Consider the following 14616-nt stretch of genomic DNA (forward strand, 5'->3'; position numbering starts at 1 on the left):
CTGGTAACACAACATATGTGGAAAGGATTAGCAGGCTCTGCTTTGCATGATTTCTGTCAACATTACTCCCACAGGCAGACATCTCTGACTCCTGCATGACCCCATGAAGCAGTTAAGGAAGATTCCAGGCAGTCCCAAGGGAGCAAGGCTCTGTGCTGGGGGCAGGATAAGCCGGACAGACACCGCCCATTCCTACCCAGAGAAGGCATTCTTTTTTCCTTATTTCTGCATGAGCAGGTGGGGCACAACTAGTATTTTGTCAGCTAGGGGCTCCAAAACAGAGTCAAACTTGAGCCAGCCACTTCGTTCTGATCCCTTCTGAACTTAGCCTGGCTCACACATCTCTACTGGTGCCTCTGAAAGGACCAATTTGCTGGGCTAGGTTCATTGGCATGACAAGATCATGGATTTTGACTGACACATCCCTGTGCTTATATGCTTTTCAGGGGCACCAGTATAGCTTTCCAGTTTTCTGAAGAGATTCGCGGGTGCTCTAAGTGGGAGACTGGTGGTCAGGGTTGGGGGGGGGGGTGAAAATGAGCTTTACTTGGCGTATACTGCTTCTACTTCTTCAGTGATAATTATTTGCAGGTGCTCTTGTAATGCTGCTGTATTGATTCTCGTCTGCTGATGCAATGGAACTGTCTGGAAGACATGATGACATGCTGGATTGGGGTTAAGTAACTCAACAACCAATAGAATGACTCTGCGTGACCTAAAATCATGCCAGATGGTGCATCTTATTCACAGAATGTTTTTGTGCTTTTTTGCAAAGATATACTGGATCATACATAGGCACTGCTGTCAAAAGTATCACTTTAAACTATGCTCTTCTCGACAGAATGTGCACATCCTTTGTTTTGCTGATGTCACCCCGAGTGGCAAAAACAAAGAGGTGATAGCTGGAAGGTTTATAATGAATCTTAACCTCTGGCATTGCTCTGGGCAACCCTCTAGACCATTGTTATTTGCCTGCCAATCCATTACAGAAGGGGAAAGACCATATGCAAATCAGGCCTGGTACCACCCCAAAAGGGGCAGCCTAACCAGAACTGCTAGGTCACATACCTTCTACACGAGACCACAAACATCCCCAAACTTGTTTCAGCCTTGTTGGACCACATAATTGAGGTGTAGCTTGGGTCTCTAGGTCCAGCAGGCACAGGAACCATGTTTGGGCATGCGCGTCCCACTCTGGGTGACAAAGCAAAAAAAAAAAAGGTGATGGCTGGAAGGTTTAGAATAAATCTTAACCTCTGGCATTGCCAGAGGCGTTGCTAGGGGGGGGGCAGAGGGGGCTAAAGCCCCGGGTCTTTTGGTTGTAGCCATGGATAGAAGCTCGGGCTACAACCAAAAGGCTATAGCTAGACCGAGTCCTGCCATTAGCTTAGCCTGTGATCTTTTCCCGACCTTGCAACACCCCTGCTCTGGGCTACCCTCCAGACTATCGTTCTTCGCCTGCCAAGCCATTACAGAATCGGAAAGACCAAATGCAAATCAGGCTTGGTCCGACCCGTAAAGGGGCAGTCCAGCCCAAAGGGCTAGGTCTTGTTTTGCTTAAGTCACCCCGAGTGGGACAAGTATGCCCAGACGTGGGTCCCGAGTCTGCCGGGCCTAGAGACCCAAGCTTCTCCTCACTGATGACGCCCAACAAGGCTGAAACATGTCTGGGGATGCTTGTGGTCTCGTGCAGAAGGGATGTGACCATTCAATACGGACTGGACTGCCCCTTTCAGGGTAGGACCAAGCCTGAATTGCATATGGTCTTTCCCTTTTTGTAATGGCTTGGCACGCGTGGAACGATGGTCTCGAGGGTTGACCAGAGCAATGCCAGTGGTTAAGGTAAGACCGCTCATTCTCAGTCCTTCAGTGGGTGCTTTCAGACTTAAAGGAGAGGGTTAACTGTGTGTAACATTAAAGCTGCGCTAGAATAGTCTCATTAAGATGTGTAAAGAAGTTAGATGCCCCCACACAAAGTTTGCCCCTCCTCCACCACTTCTGAAGTTAGCGTCTCTCCCAACATTTTAACGGTTAGCCCTCCTCCCACGAAATGTATGTTTTTTTGCGCTCCTCTGCTGTGGTGTGATTTGGTCACTGGGACACAGCCGTGCAGGAAAGACGTTTGTTTACAGAGCACTTCAACACCATGGCTGGCCCAAAAACTGCTAAAATAATGTGTGAAGCTACGCGTTATAGTACTTTAGACACCCACGCGCCAAACCATGAATGTATATTAATAAATGAAATGACTATTCTGATGATTAAACAAACTTCCTGAAGACGTCTGCCTTTACCGCCGCAGCTAATGTTACAGACGTTTCTATGTGAGATCACGTTGCTAGGGTCAGGGTGCTTTCCTTGGTGACGCTTCTGAACACAACCGTCTCTGAACCCCAGCCCCGCATTTGCCCAATCCTGTCTCGGCCTTAATCCGATAGCATTATTCGGGGCAATACTATGGGCCGTACCTTCGATCAGTCAAGTAGGAGGCGGGATTTTGGGGATTCCTCAGACGGGCCCATTTGCGGTGTTTGGCCAATCATATACGACCTCTTTCACTGAGCCGCCAGTTCAGCCTGCGGATATCCTAGTCTGTTTTTTCGTTGCTTGTACATCATTGTCCGCTGTAAGTGTCCGTCAAGAAGAAGGCGGGATAAGTGAGACACAGAAAGTTGGGTATGTTCTGTCAATCCGTGCAGGCAGATCAACGATTGGTGTTTCTTTCCATCCGTCATTCGGAATGGAATATTGATTGGTTGTGGTGTCAGACCTTTAGGGGCGGGCTTATCGAAGCCAAAGTTTGGTTGTATGGTGCGAAGTGTCAGCCGTTGGCTTGTGTGCTGCCAGGGCCGGCGAGAATCAGTCTGTCAGCGGCTGACACCGGAGTGAATCTCCGCCCCGTGGATCTGCATCATCCACCCTGTGGCTCTTCTGTGAGTGGGAGCAGATCTGGGCCTCCCACTGACAACGGGGACCCGGAGCACCCCGCTCTGCTGGCAGGCAGCCTTCCACCTTAAGCTCCCGTCGGCTGAAGCTGCTTCTGCTGACCGGCACCCCCCACCCCCAATGCTGCCACTCTGACCCGACTCCTCCTAAGCGGCCCACTTCAGGTTCCCCCTCCCTCCTTTGCTGAGCGGCACCGCACCCCAGCTGTCAAGCAGAGACCCTCCCTTGCTCATCCGCCACCCTTCCTGGCAGGTGGGCTTCCACCACTTCTGGTGGCCACCTCTTTCATTCGTGCTGCCAGCTAGACCCCCAGTGCTGGTAGGTGTCCTTCGCTCACCTTGCATACTCCACCCCAATCCTCTCTATCCACCCAGGCAGCCCTGCCGGCTCTACCCCTGCCCCCTCCCTTTCATTGCTGTCCCCTGCAGCCCCTAACCCTACACACAATCAGTGCTGTCCCCTTCCTGGATATCACTCTGGCCTACCATTTACCCCCCCTTTCTCCCTAATGACAGTTGGTTTTGCGACACCCAGTACCCTTCTTGCTGTTTATTGGCACTGAAGCCCCCCTTCCCCCTCCTTGCAGGCAACTCTGAGCCCCCTCGCCACCCCTTCCCGGCTGTCCTGCACTTCGCCTTCCAGCTGCCTGTGAGTCAGCCCTGGACCCACCCTTCCTGTACACACCCTGACTGCTGGTACTTTGTCTCGGGAAGTGACCGAGGAAGTGCCACCCCGGCCCCCTCCCCTCGTGAAATGTCATCCAAGGACGAGAGAGCCACGGAGATCCTGAAGGGCTTCAAACTGTATCCCTCTGCAGAAGTAAAGTGAAAGGGTGCAGCAGTGGCCGAAGCCCGGGAGCATGTCGGAGGTGATGGGTTATGTAAAGGAATGGGGGAACTATAAGGACACTGCATAGCAGAGATGTTGTGCTGGGGGGTAAACAGCAGTGACACATTATGGGCCAAGTGATGGGTTGGGCATGAAATGGTGGCGATATAATCACTCCATGGCAGGGATGAATGATGAGGGAAGAAATTGGCTGAACATAGAGACACTGCTTGTCAAATGTAATGGGTTTGGACGTGGAGTTGTGGAGGCATACGAATATTATGCTTTGAGGGTAACTATTGGCTCCATGTCCACAGACACCATGTTTCTAGTCTTGGGCTTCCACTTAACAAGACTAGCATTGGTTTCCTCCGATTGGACTAAAGAACCAGATTATGAGTGTTTGTAGACAGAAAGCCCATAACTGGTAAATGGTGTACCATTTATGGATGGGAGGACAGGGTCGTTGTTGCTACCGTGGATTCTACAGTGGTTGTGGAAAGTGTCAGTTTAAATGTGGTAGCACTGCTTACTATGGAAGGAGCGATGCTGGGAGCAGCGTGGCAAGCAGATGTTGCAGGTATTTGGTGCTTGATCCTTGGTCGGGCGCAGTCTGGCCATTAAAGGGATCTGGCATTCGTCATGTGGGCCAGCAGCATTAATAGCTCAAAGACTGGTCTCTTGCTAGTATGGAGCAGCTTCCCTGCATGTGATCACCACTACCCCACGTGCCTTTTCAAACCAATGGCTGCTTCAACAGAGTCAAACAATTTAAAATCGCAGTGTAACTAAAGAAACTGTGACACTTTCTTCACCCCCCTCCTTCCCACAGTCATCTGTGTAAACGCAGCTGCAACTCCCCATATTACTTGGAAAACAGATGACTTTCAGTGTTTTAAGTTTTGTTCCTGAGGTTTGCGCTTAGCTGCAGATAACCTTTGCAAGTTTAGCAAAGGCCAAATCTGTTTTTTTTTTTTTTTCCCGCGGGTTGAGAAAACATGTACCATTAAAGACACCAGTGCTGTGAAGCATGGCAAGTAGTACTATATAAAACAAACTATTTTCAGGTATGTTAATTTTGACTACTGCCTTATTCAAAGCAAAAGTGTTTCTGAGCGAACATCAATCCATTAACTGATGACTTCCATGCTCGTAATCTCGAACTGGGTTAGAGTCAATTACTGCCTGGGCTGTTGGTGCACTCCCAGTATTGCAAATGCTGCTGCTACTAGTGCTCCTTAGTAGTCGGTGGTCCACAGGGGCGCTTTTGCGGTGCAAGTGTTTTTACTCCTTTCTTTGGAAGTTGGGAGTAAAAAGTAGTTCTCATGTTCACAATGGGTATTTTCAGGCAAATAAAAAATACATTTTATTTTTTAAAAACAGGTGTTTGTAACATATTTTTTTGGGTTCCCGGTAAATACCGTGCGTATTTCTATTTGGCATTTATAGAGTGCTGTACAAAAAAAGTTACAGTACAATAAAAATGAAGATTGATTCAATTAAGATTTTCAAGGAGAGAATTGGGACTGGAGAAGATGGTTACGTAGAGAAAGTACGGAAGGAAGAGTAAGAAGTACTAGAATGTAGGGGGAAAATTAGAGTTCCAAAGGGTCAAGAAGAGAAGACAAATGGAATTGGGATCGGGGATATGTGCAAGAAATAGACAAGATGGAGGATATGTGCAAGAAATAGACAAGAAAGGAAAACAAAAGGGTAAACGAAAAAGTCAGAAACCAAGAAAGGACAGAGAACCAGAAAGCAATTGGTTAGCCAATGGAACCATCAATGTAAAATCAATGAAATATTAAACATAAATTACAGTAATAATTAACACAGCAAGAGCATTTTCTAGCTACAGGGACATCACATTGTGTACAGAAAATGAAATTCAACCGTAGACCTCCAGGAACCTGTTCCAAATGTCCCAGAATTTCTCAATATCATCCGCATTCTTGTAAATTGCATTCTCATAAATTGAAACAGTCAAAAGTTCATCCACCCAATCATCAATGTTAAAGGAGCCGTTCGACTTCCATGATCTCAATATCATCCTCTTAGCGATCACACTGGCACAGAGTATCCAAGTCGCCTGCCCAAACGAGATATCATCAATCATTGACACGTCCCCCTATAATCAGCAAGGTAGCTGAGAGGGGCATCGTACAACTCAAAACCAGACCCAATCTCTCACAAATGTACTCCCAAAATTTCTTCGTTTTAGGACTAACCATATCACATGACTGAGGGATCCTCTAGCACCCTTGCACTTCCAACAGAGTTCATTGTCCATGAGTTGTCTCTTAAAAAACCTGACTGGCGTCCAGTAGGACCTAAAAGAGCAGTTTCGTTTGAGATGCTCTAAGACTCCAATCCAGACTTACCAATTGGGTATTCTCACAGCAGCGCAGCCATATTTCTTTCATTTGCAGAATTGGTTTTTATATGCGCTGTTGATTGTTTGCCTAGATAGTGTATTCATGTGCTAACTTGCGTTGTTTGTATATTGTAATGTTGGAATTAAAATTTAAACCAGAAAGAAAGGTGAAAGGGAGAGGGCTTTGAGTGGTTCAGAGGTCGAAGGTGATTATGATGGGTGTTAAGACGGCATGTCATTATTATAGGCATGGCCGACAGCTCAAAGGGAGCTTTATTATATACCTTTTAGCTGTATTCCCTTGGCCAGCCCTCCTTTTCTTTCCAACAAGGTTCATGTTCTATAAAACCCAGCGTATTCTTCCACTGGGTCAGAGGTAAAAGGTGATTAAGATGGGAATTGTTGTAGAGGTGATGGTCATAGGGTCTGAGGTGGAAAGTGTATTTACGAGCAGCAGGATTGGACTGTTGATACATCTGGAATGTGGGTATATTGTGTTCACAGGTGGACAATGATTGTCTTGGTAGAGAGTGAAAAGTGGTGTTGATTATTCTCGCAGCTAAACATTTTTTGGCCGTGCTGGGATCCCACTTAAGTGCTGGGATTATTTGGTGGTGTTTTTGGAGGCTGAAGGGTGGGGGGGGTGAAGTTGTAGCAGATTTGATAGTTGATAGGGTTCATTGGGATACGCATGGAAATGAGTTTTTGGCAATCGAACTTTAGCGGCTCGAAAATGAATTGGTGGTGGACTAGAATGAAGAATTCCAAGGACTAAACCAAATGGTGAGTGTTCTTGGTCGGAAGGTGGTGCTTCTGTGGAATTACTTTGGAGAAAATTAACTTTGGCAGGTGTGCAAAGAAAAAGGTATCCTTTGCAAGTTTATCCATGCTTTGCTCTTCACCATTGCAGCATCATGCACGGCACACATCTCCCACTTGCCTTCCACGGACAACCTGCAGATGTCGCCTACATCTAAGTACTTCCAATCCTCACACTTCACCCAGGCTGGATTCTGTAGTAAAGATATCACCTGCATCAAAAGGTGGGTCCACCCCTTAACTCAATTGGCCTTGAAAAAGACTTGGGTTGAAACGCGCGTCGGCTGTGTAGCGAGATACCATGTCAAAAACTTGTCATTCATTTCTACAATGATGTTTTCTTTGGTGCGAACTAACCAAAAATAAACAAATTAATGACTATGACCTGACTGGACCATATAATTGATCAAATCGCTCAACAGCGACCATTGGACCACCATACTCTACCAGCGCCCAACTGATCCAGAGTTTGTCATGCCCACAATTCTTACAAATAAATGGGAACCCCGGAGTTGGTTCCTCGACAAACCAGGATCCAGGCTGCTGGTCAGATACGGAAACAAGAAAGGAGGAGGCGCGCAGGAGAAAGGAAGTCCCGCCACGATCAACTCCACCCTTGCTAAAACTACAATCCTAATATACATTTTGTTCAATGCCAACACATTTCAGACAAGTGCTTTCTCAAGGCAACATGTCATTTTTGAATTGACACAAAAATGACATCTCATGTGACCTATGGTGGGGATGAGGTTTTATAGTTCTGTTGGGAAGTGCAATGTGGCGTGACACACGCTGGCATTGTATAGTGCAATGTGTATGCATTCACAAATCTGTTTGTTTTTAAAAAAACTATTTCTAAGAACTTTGGCCATCGGGATTGAGTTCCCTGCCTGACAGACCCATCCATAAGGGCATCCGATTTCTAGGGTTACTGAGATGTTTTCCTTTCATAATCCTTTGTCCAGCCAAATCCACACTATTCTGCATAGAAATCAGACGTCTCTCTGACTTTATGGCCGTTTATGTCCCAGCTACTATTCGGAGTAAATGCTCCCTTTTACTATTCTAGAGCCAATGTGCCACGTTCATAAGCATTTGTGAAATGTGTAATGCAAGACCTTTTTATATTGATTTTTCTAGCATAGTAATTAACAAAATTCACGTCTGCATAAGTTTACCTTTCTTCTTGTGACACTGCGACTTGGTGCATTGCGACCGTATTAGTGCGAAATAACAACCAGCGTCCTAGTATTTTTTTTAATGTACAGGAAATCTACTGTCCGCAACAGGAATCTTAAGAGCACACATACTCCTCCTCAAGGAAACGGAAATCAGCAAGAAGGAGTCTTATATGATTTAAAAGCAGGGGATGAATTGTAGTTAGTACCTGCAACTAAAGGGCGTTTTAGACTTTTGGAGCAACACTTAAAAGACCTCCCGTTCCAAGATTAGATAGTGTCTTAATACTATTGCAGAATAATTGCTTGCTGTTTTTGGTGTAATTCAGTTACTTGGGGCCTAAATCGTGCACCACTTCATAAGCCACCGTGGTTGGCTTCTGCATTTTACAATTAGTTGGTGTAGGTCACAGATACAATTATAGCCCACATCTGAGTAATACCTTTCTGGTGTGAGTCTTTGTGCAAAATGTACCATATTTCAGAGGTGTTTTAGGTATGCCCCTTCAGCGATATTTTCTGCATTAGTTGGTGTCTAAAAGTTCAACCTTTTGACCATTGATGGTAAAGTGAAGTCAACTAATCATTTATTTCTTGTTACTGACTGTTTTATACCTCCCCGTTTGCTCCCTGTTTTTTTCGGGGGGGGGGGTGAAAAAAAAAGATGGTGACCAAAGTATACAAATGCTCTGAAAAATCAACTCTCCCTTGAAGTTTCTTGAATTTCTTTGATGGTCCAGGGTTCGAAATTGAGAGGAGATGGGAGCTATTTAGCTCCTGCTTTTGACTTAGAAGACCTTGGTTAGCTTGACGCCAATAGCTACAAGGCGCTGCTTTTGGTTCCCCCGGCAACTGATGCAACACCAACTCTGCATTTGTGACAATATGTAAATAAGCATTGGGACACATCTACACAACATTTAAAGCATAAGGTACATAAATAATGGACAAAGTGATATGTTTGCATCTCATGCATAAGTTATATTTGAGAAATGTTACGTTCTAGCTCTAGGTTCCCTCAAGGTAGCTCCTGGTCACCGGTTAATGCTGACTACCATAGGAGCTGCTTTTAGCTCCTTCTTATCAAATCTTAATTTCGATCCATGTAGTCTTCTGCTGAATTACGTCTGTGCACCTTTCTCTATATCTGATTGGCTGTGACAGATGCAAACAGAACGTTTGATAAGCGTCCAGTAGGAAGGAATTTCGAGGCAACATGTCCCCCCCACCCCCCAGTCTGACTGCTCTGACCTCCCTAAGACTTGCCCATCACTTGACTGTAAGCCTGTGCTGGGGCCAACGCATGAATTTGGAAAGTTGAGTAACCTTTCGTGGTACCAGGTAACTCCTTCGCTGTGTCAACAGGTGGGGAGCTATATAAAAAAAAAATGGAGTGCCACATCCCTACCCCCCACCCCCCACCCCAACCACCTCTGCAATGTGCATTCCCATAAAAACATTTTTATTTGATTTATTCAAACCTTTAAAAAACAAGATAAAGAAAATCACAAGTTTCAATGGGAAACGCACTTTTTTCCCATCCCACACTTTCCCGCCATCAAGTCCCAGCGCTTAAAATTTTAGAGTGTGTAGCATTTCCAGCTTCACAAGGAATAAGTTCTTTCCCAGTTTTTAACACCGCTCAGAGCTCACTTGCTCCGCGTTTAAGCATTGTTTTAGAAGACGCAGAAAAGTTGTTAGAGCAAATAAAGCTGATTTATTGCTTTCCACCAATCTTCAGCAGAGTTTGATGTTTATTGATCACAGGGCCAAAAATGTTTGTTCTTTGGGGCTGAAATGCGGGACAGGATAGCGTTAAGTGTTTTAATATCTCCTTAGTGGCTCCACAGAAGCAACATGTGAGATCTAAGTCTGCAAACTGATTTTAGGAGCTTAGGTGTTCCTTAGTTGCCAGCACATTGAGCCTAAATTGCATATATAGTGATCTAGCTTGTTGGTCTGGAAAGCGAGTTAAGTATGCTTGGAGCTGGCCATACACTCTTGCTTCACCAGGTACCTCATTCATTAATTTTGATTTTGATTTTAGGTCACGTGTTAATCCAGTCCGATCTCCAAAGCTTCCTCTTGGCCAAATCTGGATTTTCAATCAAGTTTGTAGAGTAATTTCATGAACTTTCATCACTTCGTGACATAGGGCGTTCCATTTGAAAGGGATAGTATACTCCTTTGCCGTCTCTAGCCCATGCAATATTTGACCTTGCAGCATTGGGACCTTTAACACTGCTTTTCTGAACAAGTTTAACCGGTTCCAGCGTACTCTTGCTTGGATTGAAATGAGGCCCAGTTCTTAACGTATGCAGACCGTTGAGGTTCCCTAAGCAGGTGTAACACTCGGGTCCAAAATATGTTTTCGAGTGAGTTCCACAACTCGTGAGAGCAACCAAAGGCCTTTTCTCCACCGTAAATCAATGCTGGCACCACCTTTTGTTGAAAGAAGAGGACAGTTGACTGCAATGAAAATTTCCCATATTTTTTGTTAATCATTGCGGCTTGGCATGCCAGCTGTCGACATTTGCTCTTCGTGACCTCAGCCCAAGGGGCATCATTTCTGCTGGCACTAATCCTCATACCTAATATGTAGCATCTTTTACAGTCTTGAGGGGCTCTTTGTCAAGGCGCTAGTTGAATTTTCTTCTTTTGCCACTGTTCCCTGTCAGTTTCTCCAGGACCAATATTTCACATTTTTGTTTGTTGATGCAAAGACCGTTAGATGTTATATAGGTTTCGAGGATTGCAAGTTTGCGCTGAAGCCCGATGGGTCATAGAATGAGGTAATCCGCATGAACAAGATAGTCAATATGGGAACCATGAAATTTGGGAGGAAATGTGGCAGCTCCATTGAATATATCATTGACATCAGCTATGAACACATTGAAAATGATGGCTGCCAAAGGGCAGCCTTGTTTCACACGTGTGTGTGCTAATTGGAGCAGATAACGTGCCTTTGAAGTCTAGTCTGATCCTTATGGAGGTGTCTGAGTGTAGCTCCCTGATTGCATCCAACAGACTGAGAGTGCAGTTCCACTTGCTCAATTTTTCCCACATCAGATCTCTGTTGATGCTATCAAAAGCCTGGGAAAGATCAATTAGAGCCCGGTAGACCTTGATGTGTGTTCTTATCGCTCCCATCTTTAGCAGATTCAACAGTAACAGGTTAAGTCCACAGCCAACTCCCTTTACAAACCCTGCTTGTCTTGGGTCAACATGATTGGTTTCCGTAGACCATTTTAAGAGTTTCTGTTGTAGGAGAGTGGCGTAGACCTTTCCTAACACGTCGAAGCGCTATAGGTCTATAGTTTTTCTGATTGGTTCTGTCACCCTTTTTGAAAATGGGGACCACCACAGCACTCTTCCACGATTTTGGGGTGGCACAACTCTTGACAATTCTGTCAAATAGGATTACACAGAAATCTGCCCACAGGTCTGGGTTACGTTTGATGGTATAGTTCGTTAGACTGTCTGGGCCAGGAGCTCGAGAATCGCTCGTTGATTGCTTGTAAGATGTCTTCTCTCTGAAACATCAGATCCCAAGAAGTCAAAACCGGAGCTTTCCATTCCTTGATCGCTGCATCCTTGCAGAAAAGGTTAGTGTAGAACAACACCCACTCGGCTTCAGGGACTAAGTTAGCATGTAAAGCATGTTTGGGTGCATCAGTCTCCAGTAGTCATAGGAGTTTTTATTTTCCATTTTTGACAGCATGAGTTCTGAGTTATTTTATAGCATCGGTTGTGCGCTTTGATCCAGTTCTTATATTTCTGTTTGATCATTCAGGCAGGACTTGGGTCCTTCCTCTCCAATATCATTTTCTCTACTTGTGGCGTCCCCCAGGGTTCTAACCTTTCTCCTTGGCTGTTCAACCAATACCTGGCACTCCTTGCCCACCGCATCGCTGCTCTCTGTCCCAATTTTCAGTGCTATGCGGATGATGCCCAGCTCATTTTCAGGTTACCCTCGGCCTCCTCCTCTCCTTCCCTCATCTCTGACTGTCTGCTATCCAGGAATGTTGTGCCGCCAATGACCTCTGCCTTAATACCAGCAAGACCGAGATTCTACTCATCGGCACACCCTCTCCCTCTTTCCCTTCAACTCTCTGGCCGGCCTCTCTTGGCCCTCTTCCTGCTCCCACCTGCAAGGCTAAAAACCTCGGGTCCTCTTCGACTCCACACTCTCCTTCTCTCCTCACATCTCCGACCTCATTCTTTTGCAGTCTTGAAAGGTGGTGTTATCGAGTCCACTCTTTCTCTTTCTTTCTCGGACCAAGAGCATAACTAGATGTGGTCATGAGCTGTGTGTTTTCCGCTCTGACCAGAAGCGCACTACTCCAGAGATGAGCAAGTAATTCACGAAACGCTCATGGACGACTTGGGGAGTACCTGCCATCTAAAGACTCACACTTTCGGATGTACAGGCTTGGCTGGTATTCTGCGGTAGCCCTTTCTGCCCTTAGCTTGCAATGAGGATTGTAGCTGTCCGGAGCTCTGCTACCACTTCATACTACTGGGTCAAGTGAAGGGCAACAAAGCTTAAAGTACAGGCGTTTGCTTGATCATCTTCCACCATTATTGTTCTTTCTACATTATTATTTTTAGCTGTTTTCGCGCTACTTCCCTAACTGCAAAAGCTCAGGCTAATAGTTTAGACCACGGCACATTCTAGTTCAGTAGTAGACTTAATGGAATAACACAGTAAAGGCTCTGATTGGGCAGTTTGGTTGCCAGTTGCAGTGATTAAGAAGACCATGCTCCCATGGGGTGGCTGATGGTCGTTGTACATGGTGTAGACATGGTATGTGTTGAATAGGGTGTGTTTGTGGCTTTCCAAAAGTTCTTTTTTTTTTTTCTTTTTTCAGAGCTATTTTATGATCGGGACCGAGAAGGTCGGAAGACTAGATCACCATGCAGTATGTGGTGGTCAGAAGGCACCGATGTAAATGTGATATTTTCATATGGTGTCTTTAGTGAGTGGACAATAGAGATTCCTGAAAGTGGACCCGTGCTTTGTGAGCAGTCTCTAGCAAGCTAGCTAAATATCTTTAAAAGGTATCAATTTAAATAATTTCAATGAAATTGGATGTTCTGGAAACTGCATGTGTATCTTTTCTGTGTTTTTACTAATCAGAAACAATACTCTTGCTTATCTATTTTTGTGGACACACTTCACATTCATGTAGTGATTAATCGGGTCACACAATATGGTTGCTTCAAACTTGTTGGGAGTGCACAGTGCAACATGTGCGCTCTCCACTAGCCATTGACTAGTGATAATTGACTCTTGGCGAGTAAGAAATGGTGTGCTGTATGTGTCGAATTGAGGTGGTGAGTGACTTTTTATGGCTGGCTAGTAGCTTGCAACTTGAAACTTACTCCTGTGTTCTAGTATAGTGCCCCCTTTATTTCAATGTTTTCTTTTTTTGCTGCCTTTTTATTGAAATGTAGTAACACGCTTGTCACAGCCTTACTTTTTAGCAGCACTGCAAAGGAAGATTACTGGCGACGGAGGAGTTGAATGTGAGCTTTGTAAGCTTAAGAACTTGAGAAGATGAGGGGATAGCAGACTAGTACAGGAGGCTGAAAGCTGTGAATATAACAGGAACAGTGAGGTAAATGACGACACTGTTTGGGAGAAATTAAAGGGATGGTCTAGTAAAAAATTTTATTTAAAAAATAGATAGGCCACATAAAAAAAAATACTAGCATTCTCCGTTTTAAAACTTCCTATGTAAAATTTTGAGCTATTTAAGCTCAAAATTCAAAAAAGCAAGCACAGGGGCGCAGCCATTTTGTGAAATGGAGGCCCTCCTGTGCTGGCTTTTGCTTTTGCGGCACTAATGAAGGAAAAGCCAGCCAGCTGTAGTAAACAAAGGCTACCGCTGGGTGGCTTTCCCTTCATTAGTGCTGTAGGCGGAGGACGGGGACCGGAGACCAGAGCAGGAAAGCTGCAGCTGAATCTCGGTAAGTGCTATTTATTTTTTTTACAAAAAATAAGCACTAGCTGCAGTTTTTTTTTTCTAAGTTTTCCGGGCTGGAGGAGCCCGGAAAACTTAGAAATAAAACCGCAGCTTTAAAAACGTATTTATGTTTGCGGTCGCTTTTGAAGCGACCGCAAACATAAATACAACGTTATTGTGTTGGAAAACGCTGCGGTTTTTCTTTCCAAGTTTTTCAGGCTCCTCCGGCTTGGAGGAGCCTGAGAAACTTGGAAAGAAAAAACGCAGCGTTTTCCAACACAACCGCGTGGTTTCTGCCTGAATCTGCTTTTCCATTTGGGGCTCTCGGGCTCCTCCAAGCCGGAGGAGCCTGAGAAACTTGGAAAGTCCACGAAAATCATTAGCCCTGTAGACTGTGTGGACACTGGGCGCATCAGTGCTTTGTGCTAGTATATAAACCATCCTCTGTGTAGCTCTGCACATTGGCACTAGAGTTGTTTCACTTGATCCTTCACCTGCCTTC

The 14616-nt window shown here is 45.2% G+C and overlaps 1 protein-coding gene across 1 annotated transcript in view; it reads left to right on the plus strand.

The window, feature by feature from the left end:
* Positions 1-2780: 2780 nt before the first annotated feature.
* Positions 2781-14616, plus strand: part of PDE6D (phosphodiesterase 6D) — a 194711-nt gene continuing 182875 nt past the window's right edge. The window contains exon 1 of the mRNA XM_069617551.1: positions 2781-3749. Within this exon, the coding sequence (XP_069473652.1) occupies positions 3700-3749 (50 nt within the window). The 5' untranslated portion in view covers positions 2781-3699. The remainder of the gene's footprint in view (positions 3750-14616) is intronic.

Source organism: Ambystoma mexicanum, chromosome 10 (assembly GCF_040938575.1).
Source record: "Ambystoma mexicanum isolate Mex_15411 chromosome 10, UKY_AmexF1_1, whole genome shotgun sequence".
Taxonomy (NCBI): Eukaryota; Metazoa; Chordata; class Amphibia; order Caudata; family Ambystomatidae; genus Ambystoma; species Ambystoma mexicanum.